At 37.1% G+C, this 16945-nt stretch overlaps 1 protein-coding gene and 1 pseudogene across 1 annotated transcript; both read left to right on the top strand.

Moving 5' to 3' along the window:
* The first annotated feature begins 2835 nt into the window (after positions 1–2835).
* LOC111333003 (adhesion G protein-coupled receptor D1-like) lies at positions 2836–15025 on the top strand. The gene is made up of 18 exons (XM_088750799.1): positions 2836–3023; positions 6164–6193; positions 6854–7203; positions 7373–7571; positions 8150–8254; positions 8966–9053; positions 9519–9609; positions 10106–10155; positions 10469–10598; positions 10753–10847; positions 11061–11163; positions 11266–11416; positions 11576–11660; positions 11875–11941; positions 12655–12737; positions 12882–13002; positions 13784–13825; positions 13998–15025. Exons 1-18 carry the CDS (start codon positions 2975–2977, stop codon positions 14172–14174), a joined length of 2016 nt encoding a protein of 671 aa, XP_088606925.1. The 5' UTR covers positions 2836–2974; the 3' UTR covers positions 14175–15025.
* LOC148736738 (uncharacterized) lies at positions 4353–6072 on the top strand (annotated as a pseudogene).
* Positions 15026–16945: the final 1920 nt, after the last annotated feature.

Genomic DNA, 16945 nt, shown 5'->3' with positions numbered 1-16945 from the left:
AACTTATGTTACTGATAAAAAGTAAGTTTGAAGTTTGATTGTTTTCTAATTTTATCAACCGTTTAAAAAAGTGGTGAGAGTCTGGAAACGTGAACCCCCCAAAAAAACCAAAGTGTTGAGGGGGCAACGAAAAAAAGGAATTTAGCGCCCTGCTGTCAATTTCTCTTTTACCTGCCTCATGATATCGGTAAATCATTATCAAGGACTCAGGGAACACAAGAACAGATGCTAAATTTAAAGAAACTTGATATCAGCTGCTTCCTTCCCCCTTCTGGCCTTCTAAAATGGCGTCTGCCTCACCGTTTTCACCACCTACTCCCTTTTTGCAAACTGTGGATCAGTCTCTCCATGTGCTAGACCGGGAAACTTTATAAGCTATCATCCAGAAAGATGGTTTGCGTATTTTTGCAAAGTAATATAAAGGCACTGATGCTACCCCATCCTTTGGTTTTGATTTCACATTCTGACATGAAATGCCCCCTAATTCCTTTAGGACTAAACAAAATTGAAAGCTAGACCTGTGCCCTTTATTGTTTTGATTATAAGATGTTGGATGTACTCCTCTAACAATATCATCTGGATATTTGTTTCCTTCGTTTGACTCATCACAATTGTAAGTTGCCGTAGATTGAATTTTTTTTTCAATGAAAATGGACATACTCATCTTGAAACATTTGTTTCAGTACTGATTTCAACAACATTTTGACAATCATTAGTTTTCTTGATGAGTCTTTCAAAGTCCTTTATGAAAAACCTACAGCAGAAGCTAGAGAGACAAAAAAATCTGATAGTTCTTTTTTCTCTGTTCTTATATTCTCTCTTTTTTTTTTTCCTCTTAAATCCCTCAAGATCAACATGGTGATCCTTGTGCGAGTTATCCAAAAAAAATGACAACAATCCAGCAGGTGAAGGATAACCAGACTGAGCAGATCAGGTGGGATGATAAGAGATGTTTCTCCCTGTAATGCCTCTGTAAAGCTAATTATTTTAGTGGCGAGATAAGACTGCAAATAGACTTGCATAATACCTTGTTGTTTACATTGTGCGTTTTCGTTGGACAGCCTTCAAACGACTTATTGTGTCACCCCATGCATTATGGCCAGAGTATTTATAACTTTCATTTAAACTTAGAATTGTAGTCTTCCCTTATTTCTGCTGAAAAGGAATGAGGTAGGAATTCAGATGAAATATTTTGTCATTTGGTCTATTACAGGCTGGGCATCCGCGCATGCGTAGTGTTAGCTCCATTGCTGGGTATCACATGGCTGATTGGTTTCCTTTTGCCACTACACATCGCCTTCTACTACATTTTTGTAATCCTTAACTCTACTCAGGTAAAGTGCTAGTAAACTTTATAGCAGTTTTCTATTCACTGGATAAGATGTGAACGTACTTCTAATAAGATGAGCGTCAGAAATACTTAAAAGTCTCTCCATATCTAAGGATGACTCAGATTAACCTTCAGACACCAGACCCACCCTTCCATTCCGAAAAGATTATCTAAGACGTTCTTTCGCACTTCTCTTTTTATCTTCAAAGCCTTAGCACTGTTTAACAGTAATAATAGGGTCATCGTGAATCTGTTAAGTCTGACGGATAGAGTTGTGTTCTGAAAAATGACTTTTAGACGAGCAAACGATCGGAGACAGAAAAAGAGAATAGAAGATTTCTGGCTAAGTTGTTATGACACAACCCTACATTCATGGCAAAAAAAGAAGTGTACTGCTTTTGGTTCCTACCATTCGATAAAAACGACCTCTTCAGTTTTTTTTTTTTTTTTTTTTTTTTTTTTTAAATTTGTGCATCTATTTGCTTATTTGTTTATTTATAAACTGATAAAGTTAGATCTGTAATTTTTTTTCTTTTTTTAAGGGACTCTCTATTTTTAGACAATAAGAATATAGCTTTAAGACGATGTATCTTATGATCTGTAAATATATATGGCAGACCCCGTTATATGTGGCAGACCCTTGCCATTTAAGTTGACCTTTATTTTACCGTTGCGAAAAAGGCACAAAGTACCTTATTTCTAACTGTCTAAGACTTGAGCATAACAACATCACAATTAATTTATACTTCCAAAACGAAAAAAAGGAGCATCTGCAAGCACACAAAATTTAAGAGCAGAATTACATCGCGTTGGGGCGTAGGAAGTTGCCGGAGTTGCATAATTTTTCATTATTTCGCAGAGGGGGGAGGGGTAGTTGCCATCTAGCTGTATTTTGAGCTTTTCGATTTTTCGGAGAAAGCAAAGCACGATGTATTATCATAGTTTTTAGGAGTAGTTTATAGAAATTTTTAGTCAGATTAATATTATTAACATAAGTTTCATTGTTACGACTATACTCATTATAATTATTATTTATTCGATTCTATATTTTTTAATATTTTTAATGAGCATTTTCTCGATAGCTATCCATAGCAAAGTTTAATATTATTTGATTTTGAAATAAAACTTTAGTTGACTTAGAGAGGCTTGTAATAAAGTAAGCCCTAACTGAAAATAACAAAACAATGCAACAAGGAAAAACCTGAAGGATTCTGGTAGTTGTAGTCATATGCTGCTATCTTGCAGATGACATAATACGGCAGGTACCCTTCAAGCGGCTTCTTTTTTTTTTTTGAATCATCTAGCTGGCACGATACTCTATCCCTAAGTCTTTCTGCTCTTAAACTCTTAAACAAAAACTTATTAATAAGTCAATGGGTCAATAATGATATACTGTATTTAGAATATCAAGTAATGCATTGCGTGCTAAATTGCCGAGTAACTACGAGGAAATTGTAGAGCAGGTGATAACCAGTAATATAACTGGGATGATATGTGGATAAAAACACACTGGATGAATCATTAGCTCCTCGAGTGAATATATATTTTTCGTCATATTTGATTCATTGGGAGTGGATCAATTGAGAGGAGTTTCATCTATTGATAGAGTGGTCTCATCGAGTGCAAACAGGAGGGATAATCAAAATGCTATCTGGTTTGGCGAGCATATTTCAGGCTGCGACGTTCATTCTAGGTGAGTAACGTCATACGCTGATCAAAATTATCATTAGAGGCAACTTGCCTTGTCATTAGAACTTCAAAGAAAAACCCCAAAAAGGTATTTACTTTTATAATACTTTTGTAAAATTTTGTCACTTACCGACAGAAACCACACTCTAATTTCAATTTAAGAATCTTTAACTGAAAAAACTAAATGTACAAATATGCTAGGACAATTATGCTTTTATGGATCAGTAATGTCCTTAAAAATCAGTTAATGGCGAAAGGCACCGTCAAAATATTTTAAAAAGTGATGGTAGTTTTTTTTTTTTTTTTTTTTTTTTTTTTTTCTTTTGCGATCATGATCAAAGCGGAAATGCTATCAAAACGGAACTTGCAGCAGTTTATCAAAACACCCCTTCAAAGAAAAAAAGTTGAAATGTGTTTTAGTTTTGCGACTCATTTCTAATTGAATAATGATTGGCCTATACCAGAATTTTTATATGAGGATACAAAGCCATCTTAATATTGCTTCAAAGTGTATTCAGATAATCGCCTTTCTCGCTCCGATTTCCTTAGATTTGAAACACGCGCTTCCGTATTTGATAGAAACAAAAGAATCAACATGCAACTTATTTGAAGAAAAAATAACTCGTTCGCTTATTAGAATAACAATACACTAAGAAAGAGCGCTACGAACTGCATCAAACCAGATGTGTAGGGTCGAGCTTCAAAACGTCAACTACAAAATTTAAAACTTAACAGAAAAAAGGTAGAGCCTAATGGTGCTTTAAGTAAAATGAATTTCCTCATGATTATTACGAAAAAAGTGATAGAAACAAGATCCTATTTCGGATGACAATAAAAGCGACGATTAAGCTTTTTGCTCTAGATCAATACACTATTTAAATACGTCATCCTTCGCAATTTTAAATTTGATTCAAAGCCAAGATAGCGTACATCTTGAATGTGAATATTAAAAGATTAAAATTTGCATAAACTATACCATTAGCGCGTCAGCTTTTTTCCACGTGATCAATTTAATGCTATATCTTTTAACATAAAAGTTTAGTTAAAAAAAAGTATAGATATAAAGCTAAGAATCATAATTGCAGGATATATGCTAGAAAGTGGAAGTCTCCGTCGATACATTCTCGGGTATTGCATCTATTCTCAGGAGTAAAAGAGCCAATGGCGTCGCGCACTATTTCTAAAATAGATCTCGTCTCATCAGACCCCCGCGTGACTCAGACAAACATTGCGATCTATCATAAGTGAATGTATGCCGGTTGGCGACAGTATGTGAGCAAAATTTGTAAAAAATCGAGCAAATCGCGGTCTGTACTTCCTCGAAGGAAGAACAATGGTTGGTACCAAGGATTTCTGTTGGGGTAATTGCAAAACCGACTCAAGGTACCCGGAGAAATGGCCAAAATCGCTCAAAGAATTGAAGGAGTCCGGAAAGAAAGCTTTCATCCCATTTCCTAAACCGACGCAAGACATCGAGAAGTGCAGAAGATGGTTAGTGGCTTGTTCGAGGGAATTCTTTACCGAAAAGAATATCTCAAGAAATACGTACATTTGTGCCCTTGATTGGCCCGGCGAAAAAGGCCCCACTAGGGAACATCCCGATCGTCTAAAGGCAAATCTAAAGCCAGCAGAAGCCAGTCGCGCACGTGCTCGAAAGCGAAAGGCACCAAACCCAAGATGAAAGCAAGTGAGTAAGAGAGAATTGCTTCTTGGGGATAAATGTGAAAAGGAATTAGACGTTTCTTTGCCGATAGACGAACTAGAGGAAACTAAGTATTCTATGACGCCTGCAACCGATTCAACAGTAGTAACTGAAGATAATGTCTGTGTTCACGTGTATGAAAACCCTGTGACTGGAAGTTTGGTCGTTGATCAAGGCTCACAGACTGCATTTTCTAAGTACATTCTTTCTGCCAAGGTTGACACAAGGAGGTTGAAGAACAAAGTCGCCCTGAAGAGACCACATTATCAGGCTCCCAAGATCGTAAGTAGTCTGTCTTACGAAAACACTGTGAAAAATTCATCCCTCATGAAATATTTCGTTGGCCTCACATCTTCACAGTTTGAAGTTCTCCATAATCTCCTTGACCATGTTTATCCGTTAAATAAGCCTGTGAGGCTTCCTCTGCGATGGTAAAAGCAAACACGGGCCCAAATTGTCAGTTTTCAACAAGAGTCCAACCATTTATCTGCCTGGTGAGACTGAGGAGAGGTTTTTCTCTCAGGACTTTGGCAGCTCTTCTCAGCACCCCGGACAGAAATACAGAGCAAACCCAGCTGCGAAAGATACTAACATTCAGCTGATGTATAAATCATTTAGAGACATGCACAGTTACATGTTTCCGCAGAGATCACAACTCAAGAAGTTCCTGCCTAAGGTTTTCAAAACTAGGAAGAACATAAGGTGTGTTGTGGACTGTACAGAATTTCCAGTAGAATGTTACAGGAACTTTGCCAGGCAGGGTAACACTTTCTCTTTGTACAAACACACCAACATATTCAAATGTCTCATCGCAGTGACCCCAAATGGTGGTGCCTGCTTTGTGTCTGATTTTTTTTGAAGGGGATATTGATGATGTCCAAATCTTCAAAGAAGAATGGTATCATGAGGTACCTGAAACCTAATGACTTAGTGTTGGCTGACCGTGGTTTTACAATGCGTGAGCTGCTGAATCCTGTACAAGGGGAACTGAAAATCTCACCATTTTTGAAAGGGAGGAAAAGTCTCAATGCTGCAGAAGAACTGGAAACCCGTCGGATTGCCAAAGCTAGAATTCATGTGGAACGATTTAATCGGCGCCTTAAGGAGTTCAAACTTATAGACAGGAAAATTCCTTTAATTTTGGCACCTCTTTTGGCACCTCCCAGATGTTAGTAGTTGCTGCCACCTAGTTAACTTTCAGGAAACCCTTTGTAAGTAAACTCTTACACCGAATTAGGGAGGTTTTGCACCCAATCGAATTTGCATTGCACATTTTGAGTGCACCCCATTGGCATCTTATTATAGTAGTGCTTGTCTCGCAATTAATTCATCTGCCTAACCCCCCCTACTACCCCCCCCCCCTTACCTGGCATGGCTCTGAATTAGGGAATTACTTTTTATGATTGGTGGTTTACATTTGTCTGGTTTCCTCTCTCCCACAGCGACTAAGGCCATGCTAATTTCAGCTCAAGGTTTGTATTTTCTTTGTCGGAAAAAGGAATAGGGAATTTTTAAGGGTTCAACATTATCTAAAGTGTTCGTCTCTGCCGTCAAGGGTTAAACAAAACATCATCTATCGCCTAATAGATGTTAAGAAGCGAATTACTCGGGAAGATCACTGATTTGTTATTGCTGGTAATTGTCCCCACAAAAGAGGTAAACAAAAAAAAACAAACAAACAAACAAACAAAGAGGAAGGTTTGGCCTATAAACTTTAGACTGTGACATCAATTTCAAAGTAGCTCCCTATCCCAAACCATTAAACAGATAGAAGATAATAAAATAGAAAAAGACAGCTGAAGTCAGAATAAACTGAGGGTCTAACCATCGTAATAACTTTGTGTTTTTCCATAAACTAGTAATACCAACCACTCGTTTCTGCCTTTAGCGAGCTTAAAGTAAAAATTGGAAACTGATAACTATTAAACAGAAAGGTAAAAGCAAGAAACTGCTATGAGTCTTTACCGAGTATAATTTGTTCCTGAAAGTCCAAGAAACAAGACGTGAGTGGGAAAAAATTGATCTACAAAAAAAATGATAATATAAAAGAATAAAAGACAGTATGTGTGCAAACGAGGAAAATCGTAGATGTTTTAAAATGTTTCTACTAAATGTTCACTTTTGCAACGCAGATAAGCATTGCTCCAGCCTTAACGAAACACTCAGTTACTCACAGCTGATCGGTATGGACTGCCAGCAGTGTATTGGCCAATGGCGTCAGAACTGGCATAGGATCATTTGTCGCAATGAGACAGATACATCTATTGACCGGGGATGTTGTGAATCTTGGTGTGAGCAGTTGGCTTCTTGTTTCAGGCAGTCGTCCAATTGGACATCGAGCTGTAAGCAAATGTGGAGGTGCAGAAACCCTCGCAAAAAGCTTTCTATTAACACAACAGACTCGTTGTATTTTGGCAGTATCAAAGTGAAACATTGCTGGGCAAGGGGTTTTACTGCCATTAAGCTAACAACAGTGATCAAAGTAAGTGCATTGATTCTTGTGCAACAGTGCCTAATTTTCATTTTACTCTTTACAGAGCTTTTTCATAAACTTTCTAACCATTAATTTATTTATTCCTTTAAGAGTAAGGCTACAAGATGATATATGTTAACCGCCTTATTCCTGCTCGAATTTTCTTTTTTTATTTTAGCCTCCTCAGTTTCCAAACAAGAAACTTGTCGACACCATCCTAAAAGAAGTGATAAACTCCTTTGGATATGAAGTAAATCAAGAAAAGATTAAACGTGCTCTTCTCTCCGTTACTGATTTGGAGGAGCTCATCGGGAAATATTCACAACATCATCTTAATGAAACTGCACCTAAGATTTACATTCGTGGTGAACATGCAGGTGAGTAAATCTTAAAAAAAGCTGATTTGGGAGTTTTCTTGATTTCTAATACGAAGGTCAGGAAAATTAATCATATATTTTTCTTGGATAATTGAGAAAAAATATGCTAGGGCAATACTTGCTTTAAAATATTGATTTTGGGTGCAAGCTTTGTCACCATCAACCCTTCATCGAGTCCTGTTGGCGACAGGTATCAAACCTCCCTTAAAGGTTGTTCATATAAGCGAATTCCTATCGCGCACCAATTGTCTCAAAGAGGTCTTTCAATTCTGTAGAGTTTCGTAATAGAATGTAATAAAAAGTAATAAAAGATAATAAAAAATGAAAAAAACCTTCGAATCCGTTGCGATGATATATGTTTTATGATTCAAAAATTATCACCTACACTTTATCCGAAATTCAAATTGAGAACGCTCCTTTCACTGATGATCATTCCGAAGAGCTTACATTAACTTCTTCTAAGTGATAGTTTTCAGCCCTTTTAGCCCTAAATATTTTGACAACGGTAAGTTGTGACTAATACAAAAGCATCCTTATTTATTTCAGCCTGCACTTAGAATAAGTCTTTTTTGAATTAGATTTTTCGGTCAGGAAGATTTTTAAGGAAAATGAGAGTGATGTCCAACTTCGGGATGATAAAGGAGAAAACTTCCTCAGCCTTCCCACTGCAGGCTTGGATAACGGTTGGAGAGATATATTTGTCATTCTTTTAAGAGTAGAAAATTACACATTTTTTGTTGTATCGTCCAAATTTTTTGGCGATTGATAATGGTAAAAGGACCGAGTGGAGTCCAATTCGGTCTTTAATCAAACAAGTTCGGACAGAATTGGACGACACGAAGTCCTGTTATTAGTTAATAAAAACTACAACAAATGGAAGAAAGAAGCAAAACTTAAGTAATATGTTTTCATAAAAAAACTAACAAAAAAAATAGCAACAACGACAGTTAACTCGGTGAAAACCGCGGCAACAGCGAGCGCACATAACACGTCTTGTCTACTTTCATAGTCTCCCTTTAACGTTCCTATTACATTGTCCAAATTACAAGCATGAAGCGTACACTGTCGTATAAGTGCTCAAATCAGGCTAGTGATAACCAATTAGGTTCGAGGATTTTGTTATAGTTTTGATTATCAGTGCTATTGGTCAGAGGGAGGTTGTGTTTCATGTACGAAGGAAAATCAAACTGGATGGCTAAGATTTTAATCTGGTTGTTTGTTTTATTCATTTCTTTATTTGTCCGTAGGTGGAAATATCCTATTCCAATTCAAACGTAAAGCATACCATTTAAATTAGCCAGTAGGCTTGTAAGGTCTTAAAACCGTGATTGATTCTCCTTCTTTTTGTCATTGGACTGGCAGTAATAAAATTGTCCTCCATTATTACGTCTTAGGATCAGTGGCACTCGCCGTCATTTACAAAGATCTCCATAAAATGTTCCAACCAAACCAAGCCAACTCTGTCTCGTTCAAAGAAAGAGGGTTTGCTAAAAATTAGTTCTATACATAGTATCTTTAAGTTTGTATAGTTCTCTTTTGGTGTATAGATAAGCTACACAAGGCAAGTTTAGAGCAATGTCCTTGATCCCAGTTTGAATTTCCATTTCGCTTTTGTTTTGATTTTCTTTAAATAACTTTTTATCAATTTTCTTTTTTGTCTTCAATAACATTTTTTCTTTTCTTTTTTTTTTTCCTTCTACTTTTATTTGTCTTGCATTGTTTTATTTGTTATTAGTTGGTCTTTCGAGGGACTTTTGACATCTGAATGATATACATAGAAAAAAAAATGAATGCATATTAAAAAAGGCAGACTAGGAATTCCGCTTTGTCGACTTTGGATCATAAAGAACAAATTTGGTCAGAATTGTCAAGACTTTCGATTAAATAAGTGCATACAATAGCTTTTTTATCTAAGCATTTAGCAAAATTATTGGAAATCCTGGTTAGGAACATCAACACATTTGTATTGTCTGCAACGATATGGCCAAGTAACACCAAACTAAGGAAGAATATCACGTTGAAATTTAAAAACCTGAAGGTAAGTAATAATTAATCAAGAGAGAGTTACACCCATGTTTGTAACTATTTAAAAGACTTTTAAGCAGCGTTGGTATATTTGGATAATATAAGTAAACCTTGCCAATTAATCGCTCTTAACGCAGCTCTTCTGTACCATCCTTGTCTCTGTCTGCATTTTCGTTCGTTGTTTGTATTTATATGTACTATAATTTGCGCTTTTTAGTCTTGTTTTTGGTTGACTTTTGTTGTCGTTTTTGCTGTTACTGTTATTGTGGACTTTATTTTATATTAAGTTCTTAGCATTAGATTTATTATGGCTTAAAGGCCTTCTTTCTTTTTAACGCGCTTCTCAAAGAGAGGCAAACTAGACTAGAAATATTGGGAAGAAACTCTTCAAATGTATCACAAATGGGGGAGAAGTCTGAAACATTGCGGCGAGAGCACTTTCACCTCCATATATATTAGCCCGCAAGACGCTGAATTACTTAAAAATAATGGTAATTTCACGGTTTTAGCCTGCACCTTTGGACAGAAGCTGCATGTTTTGGGATACTTTTGAGAACAGGTAAGTAACTTTAAATTAATAAATGACATCGTTCACTCCAATTATCAAGTTTCTCCAGGACTTTTCTTTCATACATGTAAGGCTTTTGTCAGTGGCGAATCATATAGTATGCTCACTTCTTACTCCTTCTCCTCTTTCCCAGGCTTGCGTATAAAAGGTGGTCGATAGAGCTGTCCGTTGTTTTGCTTTGTTTTGTTTTGTTTTATTTTTTTTTTTAACGGGGGGGGGGGGGGTGGGGCGGGGGGGGGGGGGTGGGGCGTTAGGGGGAGAATTTTAGGACCGTTTTTCTAAATGCTTTCTGCCTGCCCTCTAGATGGTCAGGGCAAGGATGTCTCCTACATTCTAGGAACGAAACTTACACCGAGTGCAGCTGCAATCATCTTACTCACTTCGCAGTTCTTATGCAGTTTGACAGTGGAACAAGCGGTAACAGTTTAATTAAGGTAGGGATATTGCGGAAGATACATACATTGCTTTCAGAAGGCACCATCTATGGGCGTGGCGCTTTCTCCCGCGTCGGTGTTAAACGGGGTGTAAGGTATGTAACCTTTTTCTGTAATCATCATTAAATCTCTGTTTTTTGCATTCATTTTCAAGACTGACGAAAAGGCGCTGAATATTCTTACATACGTGGGCTTGTCCTTCTCTTTAGTTGGAATCACTTTAACAATCATCAGTTATGCTGTTCTTACGTAAGTATCTGACATAATTTCACGGAAGCATTGTAAAGCAAGCCGATATTTTAGATCCAACAACAGCTATTATCAGCTTAGACGTGTAAACTGATATGAGCCAAGTCGAATTATCTTTTGTTTCCCAAAGTATATAACATGGCCTTGTATAAAATGAGGATAGAACTGATATGGAGGAGTCCTCTTACAAATCATTTGTTTAATTTTGATTAGAGACATGTGGGGACCTTTATCTCAGATCCGAGTGAGTCTAGTCACCTCGCTTGGTGCAGGGCAAATTATCTTTCTAACCGGAATTGGTGCTGTTGAGAACAAGGTGAGATATTACATCAAAAACGTGGTCTCTTTGGGTTAATCATTATGACGGTAACCTGCTGTTAACTTATTCAGTCCATGCCAATTTTTCTATCCTGTGTAGTCTGCCTGTGTTACAATAGCAGCTTTAGTGCAGTATCTCCTGATGGCCGCTTTCTGCTGGATGCTTGTGGAAGGAATTTATCTTTACCTATTTGTTGTAAAAGTTTACAACATCTCCGACAAGATGGAGGTGTCACATGGATTTTCATGGGGTAAAAATGCATTCAAAACTTGTCATACTCTCATTGATAATTGTTTGAAAAGCAAAACATGAATAATTACCTGCACCATTGTCATCACCTTCATCACTACCATCATCACCACAGCCTTGTAGTTTGACATTGTAATCACTTCGAGTTTCAAATGCACAGGTCTACCCGCCCTCGTCGTCTCCATATCGCTGGGCATTGCAGCAGGAAGCGAACAGGGGATTACAAGCTATGTCAGTAAAAAATTGTAAGCATTGAGGAATTTTTTCTCCTGATCCATGAGTTTTTTTTACGAATCGTCGTTTTCTGCCTTTTCGTTTGTTCGTTTTATTTTGTTATTTCTCTTGTGATTTTTACTTGCAAGCAAACCGGGCATAGAGGATACTGTGTACGTGCATGTACACAATAATAAATCATTAATTGATAATTTATCAAAGTTTCCGATACCTAATTTACTTCAGCTGCTGGATTTCATCTGCTAACGGGATGATATGGATATTTGTTGTTTTCGTTGTCCTGATTGAGTTGGTAAGTTAAATTCCTAAGGTTTATTCGCTTTCACGTTTTGCCTTCAGTTATCGTTAGAATCGCGACGATGTTTTCTTTCTTACCACTTACCTCTAACTTCATTCACTATGTTCGATAGTATTCCGCGAAATGTAAAGTGTATGTTTTCCTTTGGGAGACCCCATTGTTAGAGGACGCATTAAGCGGTTATCGCACTGGACGGCAGGTTAAGAAGTCCACGGGCCCGTTTCTCGAAAGTCCCGGTAACTTCACGTACCCGAAGCCATGTTTTAAAATCAAAATTTAAAGGATAAAAAAGCAGGTTCGGACACCCAAACCAGTCCTTTTTTGTTTCTTTAACTAATAGTTTTGTTATATCATTTTCAAAAATTTTTAAATCGACATCTTGAATGAAAACAGAACAGCTTTACGGGCCCGTTAAGTTACCGGGACTTTCGAGAAATGGGCCTCTGGTAGGAAACTTTAACGGTTGATTGTCTTGTGTTGTTAGGCGAGACATTTTGTGAGTACAGTGCTTTTCTTCCTCTCCACCCAGGTACATAAATGTGTACGAACGCATTTTCAGGTAAACCTGAGAAACTTAGTGGGATGATAAGGAGGGGGAAGCGTCAAACTTTTTACGTCCGTTACCTTAAGTGCAAACTTAGCTCTACCTCGAAATCATGTTGTTTTTGATTTAGTTTGATGAGTGCATATTCTTTTTTTTTTTTCAGTTAAACGTAATGCTACTCGGGCGAGTTATCAAGGAAATGACAATCATGGATCAGGCGAAAGACAAACACAGTCAACAAATAAGGTGAGTATGTCAGCGGCGCCAGTACAATATAAGTCACGGTGAGCCATTCGCCTTTTTCTTTGCTTCCTTTTACAAGTAATACCTACTTACGAAAATGAAAGCAACCTATCTTCTTCTTCTTTAATTTTTTCCATGATTTTGTAGGCTTGGTGTCAGGGCATGCATGGTGATGATTCCTTTGCTGGGGATCACGTGGCTATTTGGTCTTCTGTTGTCCTTGCATAAAGCGTTCGCCTACATTTTCACACTTCTCAACTCCACTCAGGTAAACTAAACACAAATTTTATAAAATGAATTCCGTCCAATATGAGTTAGCTAACTGGGTTACTTCTGTTTTGATAAATCTCACCAAAGTTGAAGTCAGTAATCAGAGTTTATCTCTACTCATATGAGATACACCCTACTCATGTGAGAGTACAAGTTCACCACTGTCTATTATGAATACTCAGCTCTCTCTGATACTCAACTGCCTTTTTAAGCGAACGTTCTATCCCATTGCCACATGCTTGGAAAATAGACCCCCTACGGCTATTAAGCTTTCAACAGTTATAGCGTTCTTAAGTAAATAACGTTAACGAGAAAAAAAAATTAAATAAAAAACAGACAATCAGGATTCTAATGTTGTCAAATAAGAATACCGATCACTCTTTACAATGATAAGAAAAAGTAAAATTTAATTTTCCGAAATTAAAAATAACAAATAAAATCATAAAACCAATCTCACGATCTTGAATCTTCAATGATGATGGTTTTCCTCATCTCATAAAATTTATCTTATATTATCGATCTTATAATATAAGTAGTGTCACTGTCACGCATATTGTCGTGCCTTTACCACGTGCTAAACTTAGCGTAAAGCAACTTGTAAAAAAATAGAGAACTTGTGATTAATACCAGTAATTTGGACATTTTTCTGACCATGAAATTGCATATTCAGGGAACTAAGGGTGGAGGGCGTAGATGAAAGCTTTATGAGTCTACACACAGGCAATAAAAAAAGTTATACTGCAGGCGTTAACTTGATATCCCACTTTATGATTTAACAGGGCTTCTTAATATTTCTCCTTCACTGCGTAAGAAACTCAGAGGTATGTTATTCAATGTTGTTCTTAGCTCCCTTTGTACCTTTGGTCAGATTTCTTTCTAGCTAGGCTTCGACTTTCTAATAAGAATTTAATTCCATGGTTATATCGATCCAATTCAAAGCACGATCAGTTTTAAAACTCTTGTAATCGTTTTGATTTCACCTTTTCCTTGCAGATTAGATCTCGCTTTAAAAGAAGGATCACTGGCGTCACCCCAACTATAGATGAAGGAACGAGCATTAAGCGAGCCTCGCAAGTGAATGAAACTGATGGGAATATCGTTTTTCCGAGAAATATTCCTGTCCAGCCTCGCAATAACAATGAAAGTGGTGTTAAAGTCCCTGAGATCTGAATCGGCATCGTAGTCTTTTTCCACAGTCTAGATCTGTGTACATCTTAAATTAAGTACATTCAGAAAGTTTGGAACGACTCAGAAGAGCTGGATAAGAACCCACTCACGAGATTACTGTGATGTGGTCTGGCCTATTTACTGGGAACTGGGGGGAGGGGGCATCTTCAAACACGTTTCCTTCGATTGTTTGTAAACTGCTGATGCAGTCCGGCCAAAGTCCCCCGAAAAGTGTTGTGATGCGCATTTGATCATATCCACATGTTAATTTGCGCAATAGAAATATTAAATCATTATTATTATTATAACCTTCTGAAGCTGAGGCTCGGATAGCTTTGCATTTGATCCAAATTATAATAATATAACAGTTCAAGTAATCATCATGAGAAGTATCCTTTATGTCGAGAATGAGTACCGGATATAACCAAGGTCAGATGGTGTAGAAATCGAAAGCCACATCCAAGAGACAATTCCTGAGAGTAAGGGACCTACCTAGGGTATCTCAGAAGGAAAAAAACATTTTTTGTTTTCAAACTTAAACTTGCTCACCAATGAGTATCCATTAGAAATGGTTAGGATTTAATCACCGTGAAAGAAAATCTTCCTCAGATGTTTCATTTAGTCTATTCATTATTTTATTTATCTACTTATCGTCGTTATTCCTTTTTTAGAAACCATAAGGCACTTTGATTATATCTTCATTTCTAGAAATGAAAGTGAACTTTGTACGAAGAGGGAAGGCTTCCTCTCACTCCTCCCTGTCTAATGAAAAACATCTAATAGTCTATGAAAATTTAACTTTAAGGTGTATGTAATTATATTTAGGCATCAATAAATAATTTGTTTCTAATGTCTACTGATTTTGAACTGCGACAAAGTGATTTCGATTCCTGATATTACTACATAAAATTAAATGCGCCGCAGTAACGTAGCTTGGCCAGGAATGTACCAAACACATGACCTCTTGCGTGACAGTCGTTCAACGGATTGCATCACATTTTTTTTTTTTAATTTAGCCCCGAACTCTTTTCAAGCTGGGCGCGTTACCTATGGCGGGCCAAGAAAGAAACTTTGAGAAATTAATCTACAAAGATGAACCTTTAAGATGATGTATGTTTTGATTTGTAAATATATCATACCAGATATTTTTAAAGGTCTTTAAATGGGTCGTGAGAGCTATTCAGCGGAGGAGTTCAAATGTAAAAATAAAACTTCTGGTGGTGTATATTAATGATCTGGAAATTATATATGGCAGACCTCTTCATGGGCCACTGAAGTTGACCCTTATTTTACCTCTGCGAAAGAGACGGGAGGTACTCTATTTCAACGGGTCCCTACTCAGACTTAAACGTAACAACCAGAAATTTATATTTTCTAAGAGATAAAAGGACCATCTTCCAGCAAATAAAGTTTAAAAGCGGGATTGCATCCCGTTGTAGCGTACGAAACTGTCGAAGTCGGTTAATCTTTCATCGCTTTACGGTTGGCGGACAAAGTCTATCTAGGCGTATTTTTTAACTATTCGATATCTCGGGAAAAAAAAAAAAAGCGTGATGGAACTTTTTGTTATAATTTCCGAAAAAGGTTCATTAAAAGGGTCATTTAGAAAAAATTAAATGAATTAAGAAACTCTGCAACTGTCGGCGGATTCTCAGTACTTATGGTCAGTGGCTCTTAAGATCTCTTTCGCTGGACTACAGGCCGGGAAGGTCTTGCTCCAGACTTTATCGGTGCATTGTTTTGTATTGTAAGGTGAGACATTTTGCGTTTACAGTGCTTCTCTCCCTCTTCACTAAGGTGTAGAAATGTGTACAGATTAATTGTCAGAGGAACTTGATGGAATGATAAGAAGGGGGAAGGGTTTAACTTTTAGTGTCATTTTACTTTTTCCGCTCGAACTACCTAGCTCGTGCATACTTTGCTTCAACTCCATATCATTTTTTTAATCACATTATAATTTTTTTTTTCCAGTTGAACGCATATCTACCGGGGTGAGTTATCAAGGAAATGACAACCATAAAGCAAGCGAAAGAAAAAACAGTGAAAAAATCACTTTGGTATCTCAGCCATCAGAGAACTCACATTTATGTTCGTCGTCATTTATATGTTTTGAACCTCTCACACAAAGCGAGGTTTACAACATCATCATGGAAATGGCCAGGAAATCATGCGCTCTCGATCCAATTCCGACACCTTTACTTGTTAAGTCTATCGATGTTCTTTTACCAATTATAATAACTAAAATAATCAATCTTTCACTTCAAAGCGGTTATTTTCCTCCAGTATGGAATGAAGCTCTTGTTTTGCCAATTTTGAAAAAAGCTAATCTTCATCTTGTTTATAAGAATTACCGGCCTGTGAGTAATCTTTCGTTCATCTCAAAAGTAACCGAACGAGCTGTGTTTCTACAAGTTGATAATTATATAAAGAGGAACGATCTTTATCCGTCTCTACAATCTGCCGATAGGAGGAACCACAACACGCAAACAGCTCTTCTAAAAGTGACAAATCATATTCTACTTGACATGAATTCTCAGCAAACAGTCCTACTCGTGTTATTAGACTTAAGCACCGCTTTCAACACGGTTGATTACAACGTACTTGGAATTACTGGTACACCACTTCAATGGTTCTCCTCTTATCTGACAACACGTCGACAACGCATTTCCATCTGTGGTACCTTATCTGATAGTTTCGATCTGGACTGGGGCGTTCCGCAAGGTTTCTGTCTTGGTCCTTTTTTGTCCATAATTTATTTTTCGACGTTTTTTAAA

This window comes from Stylophora pistillata, chromosome 2 (assembly GCF_964205215.1).
Source record: "Stylophora pistillata chromosome 2, jaStyPist1.2, whole genome shotgun sequence".
Lineage (NCBI taxonomy): Eukaryota > Metazoa > Cnidaria > Anthozoa > Scleractinia > Pocilloporidae > Stylophora > Stylophora pistillata.
This window is presented reverse-complemented; position numbering and strand designations above follow the sequence as displayed.

Bases quoted from the DNA above. Each gene is read 5' to 3' on its own strand.
- LOC111333003 (XM_088750799.1), top strand. From the start codon at position 2,975: ATGCTATCTGGTTTGGCGAGCATATTTCAGGCTGCGACGTTCATTCTA. The intron at 10,156-10,468 runs GTAAGTAACTTT...CCTGCCCTCTAG, and splicing joins TGGGATACTTTTGAGAACAG to ATGGTCAGGGCAAGGATGTC. The intron at 11,942-12,654 runs GTAAGTTAAATT...TTTTTTTTTCAG, and splicing joins TCGTTGTCCTGATTGAGTTG to TTAAACGTAATGCTACTCGG.